Here is a 26,654-nt window from a genome sequence, read left to right on the forward strand (position 1 = left end):
TCTCCTCGCGCCTGTTTTGCTGCCTCGTTGACAGAGAATTGTTTTTAGCCAGCATCACACAAGCTCCACAATGCGCGAGCCCTGTTGTCCGGACGGGCTTTTTAAGATATGACAAACACCTGCCAGCGTCATTGGTTGTATTTTCTTGAATGAATTGTATTTAAAAAAAAAGATAGAATGCCTGTATAATGAATAAAAACACACCTTGTCTCCCATTATGGTATTACATCACAGCTTCGGCATCACTGCATTTACGTGTCAACAGTAACACACACTGAGTGGCTGTGCTAGCCAGACCTAACGTAACAACGAATGGCATTAGCACGTGAGTAGTGTATGAGCCAGTGTTTGTATCTGCAAATCATTTCCCGATAGAGTCAATTTACAGTAGGCCTATAGCATATGGGGTAGCCTTGTTTGCCCCCTGCAATGCAATGTTTGGAACTGCTTTGGTCAGACAGAGAAACAGTCAGCTTTGTAATGGAGCAATGCCTTGTTTTGTTGTAAGCAAGAATCATTTTGGTTTCATCCTTATGTGAGTTGTCTTGGAAACAAGAACCAGAGGCACCACCAGCATCCTTTTTTTGTAGCATTTGTTGGATATAACAGAATAATAACATGGCTGGATTGACCTGTTAGGGGGCCCTTGGGCAAAAATCTGCAGTTGAGCCTGTATTGTGGTAATATGATTTAGTACCACTTTATTTAGGAGTGGAAGCCATGTGAGCACACAGAGCTCTATATTACAGGCCCATAAAATAAGATAAAACTGCAGGGTTCGCATTAGTTGATATCATATGCAAAATCATTTGACTTTGACCTTTGCGGCCTGTGGGCAGTTGTCCAGCTGATTTTCCAGCCTTGGTTAATAACTAGATAATAACTAATTACTCAGGACTATGTTTGATAGTTGATTGAGATTTGACAAAATTGAACAAACCATCAAAACCCACATGGAACCACATACTTCATAAATAATAAGACTGTATATGAATTGTAACGCTTTATAATAAGAGTACAAAACAAGTAATGCATAACAAATGATTAATGGTAATCGAATGTATGAATTAAATGCCCTGAAAACATATTGGCTCAATCACCTTCTTGCTTCGAGCAGTTTACTGCCAAAGAACATTCACACAGTCCTGATGAAGCTGATTAGCAGGGGTTTGACTGTTAAATAATAAATACATATATACATGTATCAATCAATAGTACCAAAATGTGTTTTTTTTCTTCACTTTGATTACTGCTTAATACAAGAAGTATCACAAATTCCTGTTGCTCACCATAAATAAATGATCAGGTCATGATGAGTTTATGTGATCAGTTCATATACAGTCACTTAAAGATTGTTAATTCATAATTACTTCATACATTACGTTTAATTACAGCCTATGCCACCAACTTAGCTGGAATCCGGTAACATAGAAAAGGGCATTTCAGATCCTTCAGCATCTTTTCTCTTAGAACTACGAACCTGTTTATTTAGTAGCTGGTAGTCAGAATCAAACATCTACATGTTGCTACATCACCCAACAGTCACATTACAAGCTAAGGGATGAAACAAACGTTTTTAATTGATTTTATTATGATATTCTTTTGTTGCTGTTGAAGATAATGGTGCACTAAAACCCCAAACATCTAGCAGGTTCCGGTTGACAAATCTGGGAGAATGGACAGACATGTTTAAGCATATGTCAACAGTTTACATTGTAATTAAGGTAGAAAGAACCACTGGGTATTGATGTTGTGTCAGGAATCTGATTGTGAGTTTATTATTTTTTGTTGTTGACCGTAGATGTTTGCATCTGACCACCATTTGATCAAATTCATCTTTATATTTCTCTGAGATATAAAGTACGGCTCTGCAAATGCATGGGGTTTTGAAATGCCTTTTTTCTTTCTAAGTACATTCCAGCTAATGTGATGGCATATACATGAATGTAAATTGATGATCCATGAAGTGCTAACTAATCACTAAAAACGCATAGCGACTTTTTAAATAGTGGGCAACTCATAATACTATTTGTAAAAATCCTGCATTTATTCATCATGAGTCATGTATTAGTTTTGCATTAATTTAGCTTGTGTTTTATACCCTTATATAAAGTGTCAGCCTATGAATAATATAGTCATTTCTGTGTGGATGCCTTTCTGTTTCACTCCAACAACTTCCTGTTTGTGCGCAGCAGTTTCTAGGTAAAAATGGCAGTGGAGAAGCGTCTGGCATTCTCTATTGTGCAGTTCTTACGAGATCAAACACATTGCGGTGCATTGAATTCTGATGAGCAGGAGAGCCTTGAAGGTAGGCCAACTCACAATGCATGTATATTTTACAAATATAGGACACTCTGCTCTTGTCCTGTCCATTTCAGCGAACTAATACACATCATGTTCTTCTCTCACTACCCTGATAGAGAGAGAATAAACAGGAGTAGGTTTTATCATCAGAAAGTATCACAAGAAATCAGGGTATAATGTGCAGTGTGTGCGGTGGCGTGTTTTCATCCTATGTGGACAGGAGGACAGTTTAGATTTCTCACTCTGAATGTGCAGCCAAGCTCTGACTCGCCATAATAATACTGTTAACTCCAAGACTAATTGTTTGGCTGCTATCCTAAAACCTCACAAATGTAATTTACCTCATCAACATCATGCTATCACTGCAGTTGCGATACAGTGTTTGGAGACAACCTTTAAGATCGGCTCCAGTGACTGCCATCTTGCTGTGCCACAGCCTCTGACGGAGATATTCCTCAATTCCCTGCTCAAGGTGGGTACTGCACCATCAATGGGACCAATGCTTTCACATACAAAAAAAGTAAATCAGTTTATCATTATGTATGGCTCATATGAACTCAGTAACTCAGCTTATACGGCAGCAGGATAAAGATAATTGTGTTTTGCATTATCCAGAGTCAACACTACAAATCCTTCTCATGACATTTTGACTTGTCATTAATATTACTATATTTTGCTTTAAGGTGTGCCAGTGCATGCTGGCTCACTGGCATTGCTTATTGGCACGCCAATAGAATAGAATCTTAATGATATTAGTTTTTACACCTGTGCTTTTCCGTCTGTCAGGTCAACACCATAATAACGATCTTTTGTTTACAACACAGTCACTGTTTATGTTAACTTTACTAGGAAGTAATGACTTCTCTTTTGCATTTACTTAGAATGATAACATTACCATACCAGAGACCTCCCCATCTCCAGAAGACATTGAACGAGCAGAGCAACTTAAAAATGAAGGTAATGCTAAAACTCTTAATTCTTACTCTAATTTCATTAAGTCTGAAAACTGTGTCTCCCTCTGTAGCATCCCTGGCATTACCATGAAGTGCTTGTGCTAGCTAAAAACTACACTTAACTTAAAACTAAACTAAAAACCTGCTAGCTCCCACAGTGACCCATTCCGTAGAGTGTGAGAAAATAATAGAAGCATTATGAGAAATACAAGGCAATCATTGGTCATGACACTTCTGTGCTGACGTTAGCCAAAGCTTGAGTCTGGTTTTAAATACTGCAACGTTTCCTAAGTCTTCAATGTTTGTGAATATAGGATAACACATTTAGAGAAGAGCCAGCCATAGTTAATGTGTTCTGCCTTGATTAACCCAAAAATAACTGCAATTTCACAGTTACGTGTAGACCCAAAAGAATCAGATAGATAACCAGCTACCTTAATGATGAACATCTTGGAGCTTTGCAGCTCCTCCTGACTTATTAATAGCTACAGTAGCTGTGTGCAGTCCGGATGGAAAGTATTGATCTCTGAAAGAAAATTGGTGCCTCTGTCGGACAGGAACTGAATGCCTATAAACCTATTTCTGATGTTTTCCATGCCAACATAGTCAACCTTCACCATAGCCCTTGAATATATCTTAATACTGATGTCATGTAGATTATCATTTATATTATGAATTGCCTATCTGCCCAAAATGGTATTGTGGTAATGGTTAAATAAAAAATAAAAAAGCTTTCACTGACTCTAATCTTACTATCCGTTTCTTAGGATGATAAAAAGCAAAACTGCTTCTATGATAACTTTGGCCCAGTGTTGTAACCACAATCTTTCTTTGTGTAAACAATCACATTTTTTTTTTTTAGGAAACAATCACATGAAAGAAGAGAACTACAGATGTGCAGTGGAGTGCTACACAAAGGCCATTGACCTGGACCTAAGAAACGCTGTGTACTACTGCAATAGGTATTTACAACAGCAAGCAACAAGATTTCACACTGTCAGTGTTTTGCACTTGACTTTTTACTTCTGCTGTGGATCACAGCAGAGGAGAGCAGCAATAGATGTCGTTAAATAGTCTGTGATTTTGACATGATGTAAGACTAGACTAGACAGTGCTAGTGAATTAAATCCCTTCCTTGTGGGTTATGTATCTGAACACAATTAAACAAGCCAGTGATAAAGGTAAACATGGGGTCTGAATTTAACACTGTGCAGGGCTGCAGCTCACAGTAAACTCGGAAATTATACAGAGGCAATTGGGGACTGCGAGAGAGCCATTGGGATTGATCCTACCTACAGCAAAGCCTATGGGAGGATGGGGTGAGTTTTATAGTTTTTATTTATTTTTAAAAAATTTTTTTTACGTAATCTGCTCCATAATATTTCAAGGTCTGTTCATTTGTGGCTTCAGTTTGGCTTTGACAGCCATGACCAAGTATCCAGAGGCAATTTCCTACTTCAAGAAAGCGTTGGTATTAGACCCTGAGAATGATACCTACAAATCCAACCTGAAGATTGCAGAGCAGAAGCAAAAAGAAGCGACCAGCCCAGTAAGTAAAAGAAAAATGTATATTAGTACATTACAGCTCACATTTCATTACCTAGGTCAGGTTCATTTTGACCTTTGTCTGTGAATTTGTGCCACAGATAGCGGCTGGATTAGGATTTGACATGGCTAGTTTAATCAACAACCCTGCCTTCATCAGCATGGTAAGCATGCGTCCTAATATATGCACTGTTACATACAAAGCCTGGCTGTGTCACAGAGGTTACTGCTGTTCAGGGTTTTATCATTTGTCCTGGAGACAGGTGTCGTACGCTCGTTTTGTACCTGGCAAGGTTAGACCAGATATTTTCCCTAATTAGTCCCATGAGTGACAGTCCAGATAGCCCATTAATCAACCAAGTTATTGTCTCGTGGAAATGGCCGTCTCTGGCCCTGAGAGTCCTGACTTGTTAAACGGTGACACATGGGAATGTCTGCCAGGCCAAGAATGCTTCTACAAACATGCCAGAGTTTTACTGCAGCAACAGTACTTACCATTATGGTTATAGGATGTTCAATGCCTGACAGGGGTACTGGTGCAATAGTTATATATATATATATATATATATATATATATATATATATATATATATATATTGAGAAATATATTGAGAAACCATTATCACAATTAAGTGCAATATGAGGGGGAGGATGTTTTCTGGGTTCTCTTCTGTTCTTCTGTGATTGTGAGGAAAGGTGGTGGGGGGGGGGCATTGAATGAGATAATGTATGATTATGTTTCTATGTAGGTTAACTGTATGTTTATTGTGTGTTGAGCGTTGTGTCGTCATTTCGCTCTCTCGAATGCCCAAGATGAGTTTCTCCTATAGGAGACAATAAAGGATTATCTTATCTTATCTTAACAATAGCAAGATACAGCAACATTAAATAGCTCTGTGTGTATGTATGTACAGCACCAGACGATAGATTCTTTTCTTTTCTCCCAAAACAAACCAATGTAATCAGAAACACATTATCCCTCAATAAATATGTGACGCAGTGGAGTTTGATTTCCGTTTACAGGCTGCAAGCGTGATGCAGAACCAACAAGTACAACAGCTGTGAGTGTGTCGAAATTAATTGATTGCATTTAGAGTGAAGTGTAAAGTGCAGTTTTTAAACATACAGTACATTGAGTCACTGTCACTGTGTTACTGTGTGGTCAGTATGTCAGGAATGATGTCCAATGCAGTCGGGGGTCCTGCAGCAGGAGTGGGTGGACTGTCAGACATTTCCAGCTTGATTGAAGCGTAAGTACACCCAACTGAATCTTAAATGGATTAAAAGGACTGTTTGATTAGTTAGTATTCATTATAGAGAGTGTGTTTAAATATAACATATTAAGAGAGTAATTCAACATTTTGGGACATTTATAGCACTGTATGGTAAATATGAAGCTACAAATAACGGTTCCTGGTGATTTTTAAAGTCTTAATGCAAAGCAGAGCTTACCAGCTCCTGGCAGTAGATTCATATTTACTGTACAAACATGTAACATGTCAACAGTGATATCGATCTCCTCATCTAACTCTCGGCATCAAAACATTTCTGAAACAATGTCATATGGCAAAGTTGTATTGACATGGCGTGCAATATTTTATCTCTGCTGCCCACTGTGGCTCAAAAGGCCAGTTTATGATGTTAAAGTACCTCTTTGCAGATAGTAGAGAGAAATTGGATTTGGGTACACTCCTCCACCAGGCATTTTTCAAAATGATGTTATAGGTGGAGACAGGCTGAAACAAAATGTGTAATGATCCTCAAAATGTATGCAACATTTTCACACCACAGACCCTTCAAAAGCAGACATATTGAGAAACAGTTCCTCTTTTGATAATATTTTAGCCCAGGTAACCCAGCATGAGGATATTTTTGGTGTTTCTGATTTAGTATCAACTTGTACCTGTACTGTAAATGTCCACAATGTGAGGAGATACGATCATTCTCTTTTATTTTACTACATATTAAAAACTGAACTATTTCTCTTCTTGCTTTGTGTGAGCTTTTGTTCTGGTGGGAAGCAATTCAGCAGGTAAACAAAGTGATCTCATCTGTCTGTCAGGGGACAACAGTTCGCCCAGCAGATCCAGCAGCAGAACCCAGAGCTGATCGAGCAGTTAAGGAACCACATCCGGAGCCGCTCCTTCAGTGGCAGCGCCGAGGAGCACTCATGATCTACTCAGGTGTTTTTGTATTTAAAAAACGAACCTTAGCTGACGTGGTGAAAAAAAATATATATATATATATATATATATATATATATATATATATGAATATATTTGTATCATTAACATGCATTATTTTCGTTTCAGTCTCACGTTTATTTTCCAAGGAAGGGCAACCATATCGCGCGATTACAATCTCTACACCCATTTCTTGAAATCAAATCCCCGGCATAGCTGGAATGAAGAGACAAGGATGGGAGATGAAGGCACTTTACTGTGACTAAAGACTCTGGGGCGGAGAGATGAGGGCCTAGAGACTGGACCATGAAATGAAGCATCCCACACATGTAGGGCAAAACATATTGCAAACACCTAATCATAAAGAGAGCCAAGAACTCATTCAGCCTACTGAGGGAACATGAGTACATTTCTTCAGTGCTTTTACATTCTGCAGAGATCGTGTTTTATATGTGCAGAAAATACTGCCCTCTTCATGTTCTGAGTTAACGATCCTTCTGTATAGTCACGATACATAGAGGGTTAGGGAGGAATGTACTTTTACAGCATTGCAGGGAACATTTCAGCTTTTTTCTCGTACAATAACCGTAACACATCAGGTTTATATCGCATCTTCTTTAATATTATTTTTGTAGACAGAATACTTGTGTGTTGGGAACACGTAGACTCACATCACTGCTTTTCGATGAGTACTACTTAACTTTTGATTAAGACAACCATGTAATTGTATAGCAGTGTTTGCAGCCTGTATTATGTTGTTATTGCACTTTAGGATAAATAAATATATCCCCTTTAAGCATATTTAATTGTTCATTAACTAGTAACAGAGTGTTCAGATTGCATGCTCTTAAATCTGGTATTTGAGATCAGATGCTTTATGGAAACAAATAGGTATGCTAGGACAGCACAGTGTTTTGTCTAAAACATGTGAATAAATGTCTTGAAATTGGGCAGATACTTGCCGTTGTGTCATTGTTATATGAAAGTGTGACATATTTCCCGTTGAATAATGTCTTTAAATAGTGGGTAACACTCAGTTTGAATCCAAGATCCACCTGACATCCCAGAGAATCCTAGCACTTTAACAGGCTCACACTTTAAAGGGGCACTCCACCAATTTAGTATTTCTCTGAGGAAATACCCCTAATGATGTCAAAGTGATGTCTTGTCGTGGGCTTGGAGCTAATTTATAACAGAAAGCAGGCTTTTACAAGTCAAGACGATTCTTAAAGAAAGGTGGAGTTCCAAAAGTAAGAAAAACTCTTTTTTAACAATTTTAACAATGCCAATAACTACAAATCCAACCTGGAACAGAGTATGTCTGTACTGTATGTCGTGTGTCTCGCTTCATATGTTTAAATGGACGGTAGTTTTCTTAAAAAAATTTCAGTTATTTTACCAGCCATCAACAAACACCATTTCCCATAAGCCCCAGACTTTTCCGGGGATAAACGTCACGGCTCGACAAGAGTTGAGTCCATGCTTTGCATTATGAGAATTCCTTTAGTGGGAACACAGTATGGCCAGTGATAAGGTCAATTTCTGTTTACCGTTTAGTACAGTGACTTGCCACCCAATAGGTATCCTTTGTGTCTCAAAATGTGGCTTCAAACTTCAAGAAATCCCTATAATCTATACATTTGAAGAAAATATGCTCAGTGCAGTCTACAATGGTTTCATTAAACAGAGTAATATAAAGTCTTAATAAAAATAAAATGAACTTTATAAAATATTCTTGTCTATGGCTTTTTTTAAATGACAAAATCCACCATTAAATACATAAAGAAAAAGAAGCAATAGGCAAGAAAAGATGACCGATGTTTTTTATTAACATTTATGCACATTTACATAATTATTTGCAGAAGAAAGTGATTTATATTATTCACAATTTATTTTAAAATACAGTATAATCCCAGCAGGTTGCAAAAAGAGTGAAATGTCAGCGTTATGTGCAGAATTTCACTGTTGGTCCATTCATATCTAAAATGCAAAAAGCAAAATAAAATGTCTAGCACTCATTGTTCGTATATGGGCAGACAACACACACTTGTGCGATGTCGTCATATTCGTACGTCCTCTTCAGAAAGGTATCTGTGAGTCTCAATCCAGAAATACTCTGAAACAAAGAAGTGAAGACGATTAGTAAGCAAGACCAGCACGAGGATGAGTTATAATATATACGTTTGGATCATACCTGCAGACCCTGGACGGATGAGAGGAGTATGAGGGGCAGAGAGAGGAAGGCACCGGGACTGAGTTTCCCCAGCTGTCGCCCTGATACACCACACCAGTGGATGGACCTGGTGTTACACATCTCCAGCACCAAGTCCATGGTTCTTTCGCTATAACACGAAGGTCGCAAAAAAAGCGGGTTATTAGTGCTATTGGGTCATGCGTTTAATTCAATGATTTAATCGTATGTTGGACTGGGGATTTTTGACCTGCAGTTGGTGATTTTACAGATAATGTCAAAAGGTTCTTCAAGGTTGACAGTGTCAGGAATCATCTCCAAAGACAGTCTGATGTCTCCATACCCTGGAGCCTGGAAGACATACAAGGATATAAATACAGTGTAACACAAATGATTTTATTTTGGCATACAAAAGCGCACACACAAATAAAAAAAAATAAAAAAAGCATCCTAATACCATTCTTTGCAGCTGACTGGTCTGCAGCCTCCCTCTCTCCCCGAGGTTAGTCTTCCATACGATGTCAAGCTTCCCTATCACCGTCACACCCTTGATGACGCCTGCCTTCTCCGCGTACTCTGGCTTTGGCTTCAGGCAGTACAGGTACTGCCTTGTGTCCATGGGCTGCAGGTAGGACATTTTCCCAAATGTGGACTCTCTGGCAGTGAAAAGTTACGGATGAGAGTTGAGTGTAAAAAAAACTGACGGTACATACATTAAAAGGTGCCGTAGGTAAGACTTATAAAACTAACTTTCTGTCATATTTGCTGAAACTGACCCTATGTTCGAGTAGAAATACATGAAACGGGTAATTAAAAGAAATCCGGCTCCTCTGGCACCACCTACAGCCTGTAGGGCGATCTGCAAAAATCCACCGCTCCCTGTTCAGATGCACCAATCAGGGCCAGGGGGGTGTCTAACTGCGTGTCAATCACTGCTCATGCACACGCATTCATTCTCCCTTGTGGGGGGAGGGGCTTAGGAGACCGTTTTGGGCTTTAGCAGAAAGGGGGGCGGGACTGAGAAGTATGTTCAAATGTTTTGGCTAAGTCCTAGATCTTCGCAATCCTACCTACGGCACCTTTAACAGGAAGGAACACACGGGTAAACTAAAGTGCTTTTTTTTTTTTACCCATCCTCTCCACTCGCGACAGTGTTGAGCTCTGTGACGTTGTACATCATGGAGGGCTCGAGAGAGACCTTCTCCATGAACATTGCAGACGTGGTGATGTTCTGGATCTGAGCCTCCAGGAACACTTCGTCTGTCTGCAGCGGAGGAGCCAAGGGTCACTAACTTATATTTGTTGCTTACAATTAAATACAATAGCATTATCTCCAAGGCGAACTGAGCAACGCATCAACTTTATCATTAGGTACTAAGGAGGGTTAGGCTTGTGCAAAATCCTACTGCCTTAAAGGATAGGTTCACATTTTGTTCATGTCTATCTTATTCACATGTCCATAGGAGTGTTTCAAGAGTTACAGGCTGCTGTAAATGTTCCTCCTGTCAATATTGGCCATGAACCGTAACCTTCCTAACAAGATTTCAATGTAAGACAAGGGAGACAAAATCCACAGCCCAAAAAATGCCTTCTAAAGTTTGACCAAAGCTAATATGATGTTTCAGTAGTCTGAGTTAAGCCCCTTTCCAACTGGACAAAAAAACCACTAACATCTGGCATTTCCCTTGAGTGGAAAAGGTTACAATTGGCATTCATTCTTGGGACAAATGGCTCTGCAGTAGTCACAGGTATTTATCGGCTCGAATGGCAGTGATGGAAACATGACCCCCGGGTGGACATTTTCACCACTTTTCCCGGCGTGATGCTATGACTCATCTCCATGCAGGCAGCGCTCCAACATTGTTCCGAAATTATGTTGGCACCGAGTTTGAAAGACAATAAATAAGTAACAGATATAAGAAAAAAGTAACCACCATAACATTTTCACTTGTCTCCATGGTGCTTTGTTAACTAACCCTGTTTTCCGGCATGTTCGTGACATCGGACGTGACGTGACACACCAGAAAAGAAAAAAAAATGAACAGAAAAGCATACTCACCCACTGGAAAGGTGAAAAGGAGTCTATCGCCTATGTTTAGCGTTTTTTTTTTTTTTTCTACATTTAAACCCCCTCACATCTAAGCGCTAAATCTAGGTGGAAAAGGGTACTAGACAAAAAAAAAATAAAAAATCTTCCATGGCATCTTCCAAACTTACTGCTTTTAGTATGACAATTGCTGTTTTGCTACCCCTCCACAGCAGCCCAGCAGGAAACATGTACGGACGTTCTGTGGTAAGAAGATGGTAAATTTTGAAAAAACCCACTTGATTTGTAATTCAGACTGATTAAGCCTTGCATTATTTTCAGCTGAACTTTCAGGCTGTGCCTTTTTGCAGAAAAAAAAAGGGACTGTGGTTTGTGTCCCCCCCATCACTTCCACTTGAGATGCATCTTTGCACCTTTTAAGGCCGGAATGAACTGCAGGAATCACTACAAACAGTTGTGCCTCTTTTAATGTACATATAGGCATGTGATCAAGGTGTTGAGATATAAATGTGAACTTACACTTTAATCTACTCTTTAAGTGATGTGAGAGTCATGTAATGAATCACATTTATCAGCCAGACTCAGAAGACAAACATTAATCACATGAATTGAATTCTATTAAGTATGCTCAGTGTACCTTTGAGGACAGGTTAGTTCAAGTGCTGACCAGCGGAGTATACAGTAGGGGTTGCACGACGACTGATTTTTAGTAATAGACAGGTCATTTAAAGTAGGCTCTCAAACATCAACTAGTTGTGTGTTTTTAACCAACAATCGTGTTTTTAAGTGATACATTTAAAACAGCTGTGTCATCTGCTTCAGAGCCTTTTAGAGGAATAAATGACTGGTCTGCTCTCCAGTCACCTTTATTAGTTTGTTGTGGATATGACAAAAAATATATATATATATATATATATATATATATATATATATATATATATATTAATGTAAATGTCACCATGAGAGCAGCAGAGCAAAGGCCTTCGCAGAGATAAACAGCACTGGTATTATAGACTCTATTCTAAAATATTTCAAATTCACTACATTTATAACTGATAACCAATGATTAATACACCAATACGAACAATGTGTTTATCAGTTATTATTAATATTAAAAAGTCAAGTATAATGTTACAATAAATTATGTTACAATGATAACATTATAAGACCTGAATTGTTGCTGAAAGACAATTGGTTCTGGCACCTTACATGGCTTGCCATGGGGGTTGTACAGGATTGTAGGCAACTAGTCGATGCTTTGGAAAAGTAACACTCAGTGGTCTTCACAACTGACAAACTTTGAGTGCAACCTCTACTATACAGTAAGATCCAATGAGTGAGAAGCAGAGATTAGTCCATGCCTTGCAATTCATTCAATAACATAAGAACTGACCATGACCCGTTCTGAATGAGGTTAGAGTTCAATCACAGAGCTTAGCATCTCGGTTCCATGCAAAGCCATTCCAACTAATACCTGAAACCTCGCGCTACTACATTTAATCAAATATATTTGGTCCATTAACTCTAAAACAAGGAATTTTGTTTATTTTTTATAATCACTGTCAATAAGACCTTAATAGGCCTGTTGCGTCACACTGTAGCCTTCATCCCAGCAATACAAAAGTTATGAATGAGAATCAAAAGCGTTAAAACACAATAATTTGTGTCCGTTACGTCATCATTTACATCTTGACAATAAGAAAATGAGAACAGTCATACTGCATAATCGATGCAAACCCCACCCACCACAATTTGGCTCGATGGCGTTTTAAGCCTCCAACGTTGCCTTCCAGGCAGATAACCCTCACCTTAACTGTAAACATAACCATTGCCACAGTGCCTGGAAGGCGATGTTGGGGCCTAAAAACACAAAACACCCACAATTTGACACCACAAACTTCAATTAAAAAGTCAAAGCCCTAGTGTAGGATGAGTTTGCAAGAAAGCATGAGCGTCCAAAGAAAGGGCAAAAGAAAAATAATGGAAAGTTTGTGTCAAGGTGTTAAGTTAATGTTGTCACTTTTTTTTTTTTTTACCTTTGACAATCTGGCAGGCAATTTTAGAATTCATAGATTACTTTCCATTCTTCTGCTTTGCACCTTTCTATTGGCCCCCGGAAAAGACAAAAAGTCTGCTGCACCAAAAAGGATTAAGAGAAGCTAAATGTTCAGCGATGAGAACAGAAGGAACAATTACCACAGAACTGAGGTCACTCTAATGGAGAAAATAAAATACAAGACAATAATAAACAAATGAAGTTACATGCCAAAGATGATGACAATGAATATTTGCATACCGCTAACATAAAAAGCTACTGGTATAAAAATGAGAAAAAAGGAAAAAGCTTGTTGGCACTGTGAGGAAAACGCTTGATCTCCAGCTCTTGGAACATTCTGACTTTACAGTACTTTTTTTTTCTGTTAAGTTGACATTTCTGGAGGTGCAAGGGTTTTCCAAGAGACCATTCTTATACTAACTGCCCCTATGAGAATATGAAAATGTTCCTAACTATGAAATGAAATATGATATGAAGCACGTTGTATAACTTGCATGTCATACAATACAGTTCTTCTATTTGCAGAACAACATGGTGAGAGATACGAGTGCACAGTCTGTATGCTGACAGCAGGACTTTATATTATTCTGCTGCTGGTGTTTCAAAGTGGCTAACTTACCTCTGCATTGTAGAACTTTGTCTTCACATCCAACGGCTTTAAAACCTGATTGAAAATAGAGTGCAAACTGAACGCGGTCGTTTTCTCACACTGTACCTCCATTCGGCAGGAAAACAAAATCAGCGACTAATCAGACTAGGAATCAGCTAAGAAAAGGAAGAAATGGAAATCTAAGGGATAATACTGAAAACGTTGCTAAAGGGAAGGAAAGAGGGTTACAATTAGTGCACAGCCTGGGAGCTGAAGACGGCAAGGCACCAAATCCATAGATGGTAATTGCATTTGCTCTGTTACAGACCTGTGACATTTCTCAGGTCCTTTCCAAGCTGACCCAGGAGTTAACCACTGTCATCTAATGAGAAAGCTCAAACATAACCTCACCTGGAATTTGAAGAACTTCCGAAAATAGAGCTTCTCCCCGTACTGAGTGGTGTAACTGACAGCACAAACTAAGCTGGAAATTGGAAGAGAGGAAAGAAACATTTAGAATAGCAAAAACTAATTTTGGTAACACTTTACCTGGAGGTATCTACATAAGAGTGACATGACACTGTCATGAACACATGCCGCTGTCATGAACACATGCCGCTGTCATGAACACAGTCATGACACATGAACCCTAACCCTAATCATAACCATAACTTGTAATGACAAAAACAGAATGACACTTAATGAAAGAAGAATTATGTCATAAATGTTTATGACGTGTTTATAGGGCTGTCAAACGATTACTTTTTTCTTAATCGCTGAATTTCTACAGTTAATCACGATTAATTGCATGTTTTATCACACGATTAAAATTCTATTATTTTGCATTTCAGAACTGTTTTTAAGTACATATTAACAATGGAAAGCGATTCTTACCAGTGTATCTTGATTGGGAATATTATTTATTTATTTATTTATTTCGTCATTATTGCACAATTCCTCCAAGTACCTAACTAAAGAACTAAAGATCCCTATCCTTACAGCAATTGACTGAGATGTAACACCAACACTTTGCTTATACAAACAAAATGGTCCAAAACCCGGATGCCACAGCAGGACATTTGTCGGCAACTAGCGCTCTCCAAAATAGTGCTTTGCCTGAGCCTGCTAGCATCAACCTGAGTCACGTTAACTGTACTAAGTTTAGCTCCGTAGGTGGTAGCTCAAGCTTGGCGTGCGTCGGTGACATTTTAATTCGGCTTTACACAACGTGCATATGGCTTTCGACTTGTCTGCTGAGCCGTCCGGGAGTTTTGGAAAATTTAAAGCGCCATTCAGGATTGCGTTGCTGCTGTCTTTCTCCATCATGCCTGCAGCCTGCAGCAGCAGGATGTGTTAGGAGGAAGCATGGCAGCCTTGATGATAAGTAACGGTGCTGCAAAGGGTCAAAACAGTAGCCTAGCCCCAAGAGGCTGAGATTCTGGTGATTTTAGAACAGCAAAGGGGCGGTGTTAGGCACGACGCAAAGTGTAAAATAAATTAATAAATGGCGGCATGCGATTAATGCAATTAAAAAAAAAATGTACGCGTTATGCTCAGCCCTTAATCGCATCGCCATTAACGCGTTAATGCTGACAGGCCTACTTGTTTATAATGTTTATGACACGTTCATGACAGTGTCATGTCGCTCTTATGTAAATACCTTCAGGTAAAGTGTAACCCTCATTTCTTTTCAAGAATGCAGCCCTGATTGCCTCCCTGATTTGGTCAGTTTAAGGAGGACATTTGGGGGTTTTGGCGGCACAATAGGACCCAATAAAACAAACAAGAGAGTGTATACACTCTAGAAAAGAAAAAAAACACTCACATATGTGTTCCAATTTCTTTGACTTCGTGGTGGATAACATCGTCAATGCAGCATTCAGGTTTGAGTTCGCCTACTGCAGAGTTTGACGCTGAGAGGTTGAGCCTCTGTGAGCTGGTCTGTAGATCAGCCTGTACAGGATCCCATCACACAGAAGGACACTTATGGGTAAAACAGCAGTGTAAAGTGTGTAATAAAGTAGTGTTGGGCAGGTGTTTTTTATTATTATTATTTTTTTGATAGTACCTTCACAAGAATGTCCTTCACAACTTGGTTGCTGTCATTGTGCACACTGATGTAACTGGAGAAGGTCTCGCCAAGGAAAATATTTCTGTGTAATGCAGAGAAAAGTCAAATCTTTACTCAACAAGAAGTACTTAGTGTGGTAACACTCTGCTTGAAGGTATCTACATAAGAGTGTCATGACACTGTCGTGACACATGAACCCTAACCCTAACTTGTCATGACAAAAACCGAATGACACTTACTGAAAGAAGCGTTATGTCATAAATGTTTATGACTTGTTTATAATGTTTCAGGGTTCATACGTATTTTAACCAATGCCTTTCCATGACTTTTTCGGCAAATTTCCATGACTAATGTATTCCTGAAAATGTCGGTCGACATTATACAATAAGAATAAAAATCTGTGTTAAAGTTTACCCTCAGAGGTTTAACAATAAACAATGTATGTGCTTCATAGTGGGATTCGTAAATTGAACACATATTATTATGCTGTGTTAAAAATTCCATGACTTTTCCGAAACTTTCTGGGTCTTTTTATTTTTCCAAAACCTTTCCAGGCCTGGAATTTGCATTTTATTCAAATTCCATAACTTTTCCAGGGTTTTTTTTCCAAAACGGATGAACCCTGATGTTCATGACACGTTCACGACAGTGTCACGCCACTCTTATGTAGATACCTTCAAGTAAAGTGCAACCCTTAGGTGTTAATAATTGTTTAATTCTGCGACGGCTGATTAGCGTTTATTACCCAAAGTTTTGCGGTAATGTAAGCATCTCTCCGAGCATTAGAGCCTCTGCTCCTTTGATGGTGGAGGGGTCCTCCCTCATAAGCTGAGCAAATACATCACCTAGAGGGGGAAAAAAAAACACAATAGTATGTGTAATGCATCTGTTAATGAATGTCGCTCACGTTCCACTGAGAGCTGGAGTACACACCAGACTCGACAAAACATTGAACACAAAACGTTTGTTGCAATGCAAAGCAAACTTGTTCTGGGCCAAAAAACAGTCCATACTAAGGTGTCTGTGTAGATATAAGAGACGTAGACAGTTTTGACACAGTAAGGTTTTATATTTTATATAAGTGTCTGAGTATTCTGTGCACTGCAGGGAGGATCACAGAGAGGAATAAAGGGCCTTTGAAGATCAGGTTTCAATAGGAGTCTGAACCATTGGGTTCAGATTGCTGTCCAACATGTTGGCCACCTACTGTCCATCTTATGCTGTGATCAACTCACTGACTAAAAGAATACCTCTACCACTATCAATACTCCTACTAATACATCCACCTCTTATTATCTTCTTATTATTAACAACAATAAGAGCAGGTTGGAAGATTGTGCAGTCAACGCAGGAGTTAAAGCTGGACCATGATCGCAAAAAGGGAAATGGTTTTCTGTTTCTAATATCAAATTCAACCACCTCACCTTTGTGAGCTCTAACAGCCGTCACTTCATTGCAACTTTTGTATAAATAGCGATTCTACCTAGAAGCGTCATGGTGATTTATGGTTTGAGAAGAGTTCAGTTACCAGTGCTGCATTTCTCTGTGCTGTACACCACAAGATTAGAAAACAAACACTGAAACTCTCAGCAGGCTTGCCATCTAAATTTGGGAGATGGATCAGAGACTGTAAGGGCCCTATCTTGCACTCGGCGCAGCGCAGCGCAAAGCCCGACGCAAGTGTCTTTGCTAGTTTAAGACCGACGCAGTCGGCAATTTCCCATCCAGCGCCCACGTCGTTTAAATAGCAAATGCACCTGCGCCCATCTGTGCGCCCATGGGCATGCTGGTCTTACAGGGAGGTGTGTTCAGGTGAATTCTTGGCGTATTGCTATCTCGAGGCAGCAGTTATTTTAACAGCAAATGAGTAAAATGCGCCTAGGCTTATGCACAGCGTGCGCACACTATGCTTGCTACACACACACACACACACACACACACACACACACACACACAGAGAGAGAAGCGCAGCAGCACACAAACGTGCAAAAGATTACAAATAAAAATATTACGGTGCAAATGCGCCAAGGTCCAAACGCGCCAAGGTCCAAACGCGCCTGGCTTTTAAAGGGAATGGGAGATGACACTCTGACTGGTTTATTGCATGTTACGCCCAAAACACACCTATGAATTAATGAAGACACTAAGTACAACCCTTTTGAACCATGCGCCCGGCGCACGGACCCTTTTTCCCGCCGTCAAACTAGCAAAAGTGGATTTGGACACGGCCTAAACGCACCTGCGCCATGCGCTTCACGCCGTGCGCTGAGATCATTACAATAGGGCCCTTTATCTACAATACAGATGGTTTCCATGGTGGACAGGAGGTCATGTGGCTCAGGTCCTACCTGTTTGGCAACACTTGAGGCTGTTCAACATCCTCCAGGATCCATTATTCATATAGGTTTACCATCCATTAGTGATTCTGTCATCCTGATTGTCCATAGTATTTTTATTATGTCGGTTATTCCGTACACACAAGATCTATCGTCTGTCCAGCCAGGAAGAGGGATCCCTCCTCAGTTGCAGTTTTTTCCATTTTTTTTTTCCACAGGTAAAAGTTTTTTTTGGGGAAGTTTTTTTCTTTTGTGATATTGCGCTATATAAATAAAACTGACTTGTGCACTGGATCTAAAGAAATTGGTAAATGCAGCTCAAAATGTTAATGGAACTAGCTGTAATTCAATTACATTCTGTGCGTTTATCTTTCCGCTACTAGATTATACAGTACTTCTACTGCAGAAGTAATTAAATTAAACATTTTGGAAAATTCTCAAATCACAAATTTAGCCCAATTATTATATCTCATTATTGCAGGAATAGACTAAGAGCATCAGTGCACTTTTTTGTTCATTTCCTGCATACCTGTTGACCTCTTTAATGAGGTTTTATGACATCAAGATTTGTGGTATTATTCCCTTAAGTAAATATATTTACATAAACATGGAAGTGTTATCTGCTGCCTTGAGTGGGATGTTTGTGAAAACCGTAGAGAATGTAAGCGGTTGGGTGAACGTTTTATTTTGGGAGCAGAAAAAGCAGAAGCAAATGCTCTCAGAGACACGGAAAGTAGAAGCAAGACATCCACTGAAGCCTGGGTTCAGTCCTTATGTTGCTTCCCTTTGTGCACATTATTATGAAATGGTGATATAAACCTCTCATTGGTGTTCTGGAGCTACTTTGCAAAGCCTGACTGCCGGTTTCTCAATCAGATTCATGGATTGAATTCACTGGAATAGACCGAGAGTGAAGTTTGGCAAAACCTCTTGGTTTATTTTAAACTACCCCATGGTTATACATGCATGTAAAAACTCACAATTGATAATAAAGTAATAGAGAACTTGGTTGTTTGGAAGCTTCCAAAATAGATTTCCTTTGTATCTGTCATGCTAAGATTTGACTAAATGTCTACAACGGCAGAACAGCAAGAAATGACACTACAGACACAGGATTGTTATACTTATGTTCATGTTTTTTCTCCCCTGTCCTCTTTATGACTAGGAGCCTTGTGACAAACAAATAAACATTAATTAAAAAAAGGCGACACAGTGTCTCAGCTGTTAGCACTGTTGCCTCGCAGCAAAAAGATCCTGACCCGGCCAACTGGAGCCTTTCCGTGTGTTTGATTAACTGTCACCCAACTCAGCAGACATTTTGGTATAGATTTGGAATGGTTTTATAGGTTATTCTCAAAGCCTCCCAACCCATGTGCTGGCTGCCGCTACATTTGATCAGTCAACAGTAGAATCATTGATCAAATCGGATTCCCTGACAGTTAGGGCTGGGCAATTTGACAATATGTATCATCAAAATGATATAAAAATGTCTATCGTTAGCGTATACATTTTTCTATAATATATTTATCGCACCATACTGTGTTATGGCAATATTTACGTCATTTGGACGACGCTTTACATTCTGACCCTTGCATATCATGTTTATGATTGAACTACAGTTCTTAATAAAACGAATAACAAAAATCCATGGTACTTTTCATTTGTCAAGTATTTCATTCACGCAGAAGTATACAAAATCGGCTTTGCAATGTGGTTATTTAATAGACTATAGACTATATGTATTTATTTATTGAATTACCAGAAATTATAGCAGTGATTTATATCGTTATCGAGATATGAAATGACCTCTGTCTGGATAGAAGATTTTGGACATGCTCTACCGACAATATCAAAGTGCTCTGTGTGGCATAAAACTGACTGCTGTGTCCACATATCAGCTAAGAACTGAAATAACAACCACAACAAGTGGAAACATCCACGGCAATACAACGTCAATAGATCCACAACCATATGATCTTCAGTTAAAAGTCCAATGTCATTAAAAATACAGATAAAGGAGACACTAAATAAGCCATTAGCTAATGCAGTTATCATACCTCCTGTTGTCTGTACATGGTGGTAACGCTGCAAACAGCAATAACTCTGTTCTGACTATTCTCTTCTGCTATAGATACAGTATGTTAAACGGAGAATTAAATCCCATTCGGGCTCTGTCTCTAATGATAAACAGACTTACCTGGCAGATCTCGATCTTCACATGTCACTGGCAAGTTTGTGAAGAGCGTCGGTTTTGTTAACCGCATCACTGTAAAGTAAGGTGACATTGGTTAGAGATTGGACATAGTGGTTAATGTGGTGATGTTTCTGTTGTTTTAAAGTAACCTCTACCACTCATTTGAGCATATAGTATCAATAACTTCAGTACTAATTAGCAACGTAGCCCTGTCGTGTACAGAGAGGCAGGTTAAGCAACATAAGACTACAACAGGTCATCCATAATTGTAGTTTTTGGCAAACTTTGTTGTATTGCAGTAAATCTAGTTAATTTACATGTTTCAACACTATTTGTTTTCTAGGTGAGCCACAGAAATGACAAGTATCTGAATAGTTGACTGGTTAGCCATTTGATTTCAACTCAACTATGATTTACTGGTCTAACAGGTACATTTTAGCAGCTGTCAGCTTATAACAACAAATAACAACATGTTTGTGCATTGGATCCATATTTCCAAAGCACGACTTGGGGTCAGTATATATTGCATCTCATAAATGAACCATATTAACAACCTTTAATTGGCACAGAAGTCATCAGAAACAGAATCAAAAGCATTAGCTAAGTAGCTCCCTGTCACATAATTTGACTGTCAGCAGCTCTCCACTAACACAGTAACAAGAGCACATTTTACAGACAAATAACAAACAGCTGACATAGATAACAAAGCTAACGTTAGTGAGTTTTTTCAGGGCGTAATTCACTCTTTAGGAAACCAATGTAATGTTCCTTAGCTTAATTACCGTTAGCTAACAACACAACAACAATAGCTAGCTGATATAGGGATATCATTCTTGCTGTAAGGCGTCTTTTTATTTTTATCTTTGAGGTCCAATAACTACAAGAAATGCAGTATTTAAAGCTAACGTTACACCAGTAACAAACATTGATTGCATATTAACGCTATTAGCAGCTGGTAGCCACAACAAATGACAACAACCCGGTGCTCTAAAATATTTAACGCGTCTATTTTACCACTAAAACATTATCTGTGATGACTATCTTTATGCTGTTGTAAGGACAATCAAATACCTTTTAATGCGAGTAGGTGTTCTTGTTTCGCTTGATTTACTTCCATTGTGACAGAGTAAACTATCTTATCGGGATGGTGTTGCTACTATGCTAGCTATGACAGACTAGCAATTGAACTTTGACCTTACAGGAAGCGAGTTCTTTTTTTTCCAAGGATGGCGAAGGCATGACCCGCCCTACTCTGCCTCTGATTGGCTTATCCTGACATTCTTACCCAAATCTTAACCAATCCCACTCTTCTTGCCTAAACCTAACCAATCCAACCAACGAAGGCAAGGAGTACTAGCCAATCAGAGGGAGAGTTGGGCGGGCGATTCCTTCGCCGTCCTAGGAAAACAAATTGGCTTACAGGAAGTGTTTTTATTTTCCCGTCCTCTTTTAATGTGGGACGCTCTTCAAGATGTAATGCTGCCTCTCATCTGGGATGGGTACTACAACAACAGGGAATTCTTTTTTCTTTCATATCTATTGATCTGTTAAGTTGACCATACTTTATTATTTATTTTTTTATATTTTATTATGTTTTAGCTTTATATCTTAACTCGCAATATTTCTCTATTGTTGTTGTATTGTTGGACGGTGCCTGAAGCCCAAGATTGTCCTTGCTGTAATTGTTGTGCCCATGACAAATAAAGTTAAAACACCTTGCACCTTGTTGGCAGCAATGTAAAAAGCATTGTCTTTATTATTTTGGTTGACATTTGTAAAGTTGACAATTGGTCAGCCTGTCAAACTGTAAAAATGTACAGGAGCAGCTCAAATATGATTGTGGTTGTCAGTGTGTGGACATACTGTAATTTTCCATTCATATTATCTAACTGCGCTTGATATTGTTGGAATTTAAATTGTCACTGCATAATGTTTTGTCCTTCATAGCCCGTCTGAATCTATTGTACTTTATTTACTTTACTTTAATGGTACTGCTGCTCAACGCTGACCTCTAGTGGTCTGGGCCTTTAATACACTAGGCTACAACAACACTGCAGTTTCTGTTCATCAGTTTAATAACACAAGTGACTTGTATTATTTGTAATGACAGCCAAAAATGACACAAATGAGACTCCTAAACGCCTACATTGTTAATAAAATACAACACAACTGTATCAGATAAACTGAAATCCTCATCCAAAAGAATCAACTCAAGATCCAGAAAGCTCAGCAGGAGATAGTCATATAGTGTAACATCTATGGCTTCTTTTACTGCTTTTTGATGTTTCATACTTTTATGATTTTAACAACTGTTTTTTTGTGTGCTAATATGCTGTTTTGCTTAACGAGCTGCTGAAGAATTTCCTAAACGAAATGACTAGCAATGATGAAAAAGAAAAAAAGAAGTGCTAAACAACTAGATTATTTATTCCTTGAAATTCCCTCCTGTAATTGATAACAGTTTAACTGTTAGGTTACAACTCTTTTATTGTTTCTAAACCATACCATGTAGTAACATTAGTAATACAAGCCTTTTTGTGAAGCTGCAATAATGATACTGAACGTGCATTTCTGTAATTTATTAAAAATAAACACTTCAAACAACTTCAATACAAGGTTTTCTTATATCCTTTGTAAACATGTTAATCAGAGAAATACAATGCAGTTTTCTTCTGGTAGGAATGAAAACCAGCGCCAGTGCTCGCCATGGCACATTGTATCAGTGTTCTCACATACTGTCTCTTCATTGAGCAGAAGCTGTAATTAAAAATGACATCTAGATTATTATTTCACCCAGAGAGTTAAAATACTGACACAAAATGAATCAATCATGAACACGTCAAGTACAATTCATCTGAATGAATATTGGCGGAACAAAACAACATGTTTTATCCCAGTGACATGGTAACTTTGACTACAACAATTACTTAAATGTACTGTGTGGCAATATGTAATTCACATCTATGTCAACTCAAACCAAAATGATCTCATTTGGTGGCATTGATTGATGATCACTGTTATGGCATCCATACTCACATGAGCACGTTCACTATCTGTTTCCGGCCGCCGCCATCTGTTTTTGGACAGGATGCCAAAGACGACCAATCCAAAGGCCACAATGAGGATGCCAAGGGAGTTTGCAAACTTTGCTTCCACAGGCAGAGAGTTGTACAGGTTACCACTGCTTCCGTTACTACAGGAAAGGAAAAAATTAAGTTACATTTCTGGCATGGTTCTTATTCATTTATAGTGCAACTGCAACAAAACCTGCATCATGCTTTTATTAATGTTGTGTACATTTGAGTGTGATTTTGGCTGTTTTCCGTTGAAATAAAGAGGACATTGTGATGCCATCTGTTGGATATTTGAGCACTTACCGAGTAAGGAGCAGTTTCTCATTGATGCCACTAATACAGGAGGCCAGACTGAGGATCAACATTGCTTTTCCCATCCAGATATGGACAGGTTTCAGGGTGCTGCTGTGGAACCATAGCAGAGAACACGGAAGCCAGACCAAGGACCCATTATTAACAGCATGGTGAAATGACGAGGAGGGAATGATTTTTTTTTTTTTTTTTTGATTTCTTTATTTAAAAGGGACAATGCACATTAATCAACATGAGTACAGAGTCCAACATGTAAATGTGCCAGATTTAGCCATGCAGGCTAATTTTCATCTGCAGTCCCCTAGCAGGTTGATGGCTTAAAACATTAGATAGGCTACAACAATACAACACATAAGCATAAAACAAGAACACATAAGCATAGACAAGTAAAATGACACAACCACTGTTCTAGATCATGACAGCTGGCAGGTTGATGGCATGAGAAAAACATAACCCAATATTAAGTAGATACAGGTAAAAGTGCACAGACACACATTAAAACACATCGACAACACAGAAGCACCAAGCACATAAGCCCACACAGAGACACTACACAAAGACAAACACATTATTCCAGATTATGGCAGCATATTTGATTGGTCAGTAACCAATGTTTTATGGATTTGAAGAAGAATTTGATAGATGTGGTTCAGTGTTTTCTCACAGTTCCCTCAAGTATATTTAATAATTCATTACCTTATATCCGTATCTGGAATGTAAACATTAGCACAGTACAGATGCCCACCCAGCTGTACAGATTATTACTTTTCCAATACAAACAACAGACAGATAAAAAATAAAAGAATGGCCAATCCTGGTGACATTATCTGGGTTATTTTCTGAGACTTTGGAAAGCTCCCTTCAGAGACATTATACTGTACCAAGTTGTACACTTTGTGACAAGTAAACATGTGTTAAATTGATGGAGATCCCATTAAAGACCAATATTTTCTGTATGGTCGCTGGGACACAAATGATCCACCAATTACAGCAACCCCATTTATTTTTCCTTCTGAAGTATTGTGGGCCTGATGGCATTTTTATTTTGAGGATAGCTGAGGCTACACTTTGTTTTCTATTATTTTGTCCACCCCATTCATATCAACAGCAGGCTTAATAACAGAAACACCTCACTGTACAATGCAATACAGTTCAACAGCACAACAAAACACATCCTCTAAAATAATGAACATTATAACCTTCATGAAGATTACATTTATTGCAAAAATGCTGAATTAGTTTCAGCTTGGTGTACCTAATAAACTGGCAACTAAATGTATATACTGCAGCGCTGTAAGAAGACATTACTATAGTATAGTAGGGGTGGGAATCCCCAGAGCCCCCACGATACGATATTATCAAGATAGTTATGTTACGATTAGAGATGTTCTGATACCGATACCAGTATCGGTATCGGCTCCGATACTGCCTAAAACGCTGGTATCGGTATCGGGAAGTACTGGAGTTTATGCACCGATCCGATACCACGTAATAAAGCCCTAAAGAAAAAATACGTTAAAGTAGTTCATTTATGTTCTTTTTCCGTTATAACTGACTGTCAAACTGGATAATAAAAGAACGTTCTGGGGCATTCATGTTTCACAAAGACTTTAACCTGAGCCAGACCGATAACAAAGATAGAAATAATATCACATCCATACAGGGATAGTAGTATACAGTTGTTAAAACATAATAAAATATATGACACACTGGTATTGGATCAGTACTCGGTATCGGCTGATACGCAAGTTCAGGTATCAGGATCGGTATCGGGAAGCAAAAAATGGTATCGGACCATCTCTAGTTACGATACAATATCATTGCTATTTTAAACATATTGCGATATTCTGCGATATATTGCAATTTATTACCCTTTTTTCCAACTTGAGAATTAAGTCCCAAAGGAAAACTTTGTCAACATCTGTTTTATCTAAAAAGATACATTTCTGTTTGTTTATCTCACCATTTAGTAGACCTTACGACTTTACGAAGAAACAATTCGCACATCCAACAATTCATCTATGCACGTGTGTTGAAAAATATCATTTTAGACTTGAAAAAAGGAAGATCCCGCACTCTGCTCTTGCTAAAGCATCACCATTTATTGAAGAAACTAATGTTTCGGTCCCTCTGGACCTTTGTCGAGGAAAGTCTTGCTGTAGCAAGAGCAGAGTGCAGGATCTTCCTTTTTTCAAGTCTAAAATGATTCTAGTGCCAAAAAGTTAAATTCTCATGTGCAATTTTGTATAATAAAAGACTGATACTTGGTGTCTGTGTATCGATACAGTACTGCCACAAAAGATATTGCGATACTATGCTGTATCGATTTTTTCCCCCCACCCCTACAGTGTAGTAACTTACCATTGCCACACAGAACCAGCAGCCCAGACACCATGAGGACAGGATGCCAGTTGAAATGCAGAGCTGATCCATCTCAGGAGAAACCGCCTCGCCAGTACGAGCTCCAGCAGCTCACAGAGAGCAGACAGAGCTGGCCCAAACACAGGCACAGCACGTAGGTGACATAGAAAAACACAGACCGCCTCATATCTGTGAGTTTGGGAGGAAGGGAGTGTAATGTAGTATGTCATAAGTAGGAAAAAGTGAGTTAAATTAAATATAAGTATCAAAAAAGCAAAATTAAGAAGAATAGCCCTAGCCTGGGAAAACCCTGACGAACTTCCGGCAAATTTGAGATTTGTCTGCAAGTCACTCTCAGTTACAACTGAGAAGGGTCTGGTGTCAACCAGGCTAGAATAGCCCATTTCATAGTGACATATACAGATGATATTACTGGAT

The 26,654-nt window shown here is 38.8% G+C and overlaps 2 protein-coding genes and 1 pseudogene across 5 annotated transcripts in view; 1 reads left to right on the forward strand and 2 right to left on the reverse strand.

Moving 5' to 3' along the window:
* The window catches only part of sgtb (small glutamine rich tetratricopeptide repeat co-chaperone beta), an 8,104-nt gene extending 174 nt beyond the window's left edge, over positions 1-7,930 (forward strand). Inside the window, exons 2-12 of one of the 2 annotated variants that reach the window (XM_078271309.1) lie at positions 2,196-2,308; positions 2,673-2,776; positions 3,186-3,261; positions 4,120-4,219; positions 4,472-4,576; positions 4,668-4,806; positions 4,904-4,966; positions 5,826-5,863; positions 5,969-6,052; positions 6,865-6,985; positions 7,115-7,930. In XM_078271309.1, the coding sequence (XP_078127435.1) occupies positions 2,209-2,308; positions 2,673-2,776; positions 3,186-3,261; positions 4,120-4,219; positions 4,472-4,576; positions 4,668-4,806; positions 4,904-4,966; positions 5,826-5,863; positions 5,969-6,052; positions 6,865-6,976 (921 nt within the window). In that variant the 5' untranslated portion in view covers positions 2,196-2,208 and the 3' untranslated portion in view covers positions 6,977-6,985; positions 7,115-7,930. Of the gene's footprint in view, positions 1-2,192; positions 2,309-2,672; positions 2,777-3,185; positions 3,262-4,119; positions 4,220-4,471; positions 4,577-4,667; positions 4,807-4,903; positions 4,967-5,825; positions 5,864-5,968; positions 6,053-6,864; positions 6,986-7,114 lie in introns of both variants that reach the window. The other variant, XM_078271308.1, reaches the window with a different exon arrangement.
* An 861-nt stretch (positions 7,931-8,791) lies between these two features.
* On the reverse strand, positions 8,792-21,652 carry trappc13 (trafficking protein particle complex subunit 13). Of its 3 annotated transcripts, XM_078271834.1 has the most exons (13): positions 21,541-21,652; positions 20,473-20,541; positions 16,685-16,784; positions 15,937-16,021; positions 15,694-15,821; positions 14,280-14,352; positions 13,899-13,943; positions 13,420-13,437; positions 10,307-10,440; positions 9,634-9,832; positions 9,427-9,527; positions 9,180-9,327; positions 8,792-9,101 (listed from the first exon to the last, which is right to left on the reverse strand). In XM_078271834.1, exons 1-13 carry the CDS (start codon positions 21,584-21,586, stop codon positions 8,994-8,996), a joined length of 1,254 nt encoding a protein of 417 aa, XP_078127960.1. In that variant the 5' UTR covers positions 21,587-21,652; the 3' UTR covers positions 8,792-8,993. The 3 variants fall into 3 exon arrangements, with proteins under 3 accessions (XP_078127960.1, XP_078127961.1, XP_078127962.1); XM_078271835.1 differs by lacking the exon at positions 13,420-13,437; XM_078271836.1 differs by lacking the exons at positions 15,694-15,821; positions 15,937-16,021.
* Positions 21,653-21,822: 170 nt separating this feature from the next.
* Positions 21,823-26,403, reverse strand: LOC144531664 (lysosomal membrane ascorbate-dependent ferrireductase CYB561A3-like; annotated as a pseudogene).
* Between the last annotated feature and the right edge of the window lie 251 nt (positions 26,404-26,654).

This window comes from Sander vitreus, chromosome 16 (assembly GCF_031162955.1).
Source record: "Sander vitreus isolate 19-12246 chromosome 16, sanVit1, whole genome shotgun sequence".
Lineage (NCBI taxonomy): Eukaryota > Metazoa > Chordata > Actinopteri > Perciformes > Percidae > Sander > Sander vitreus.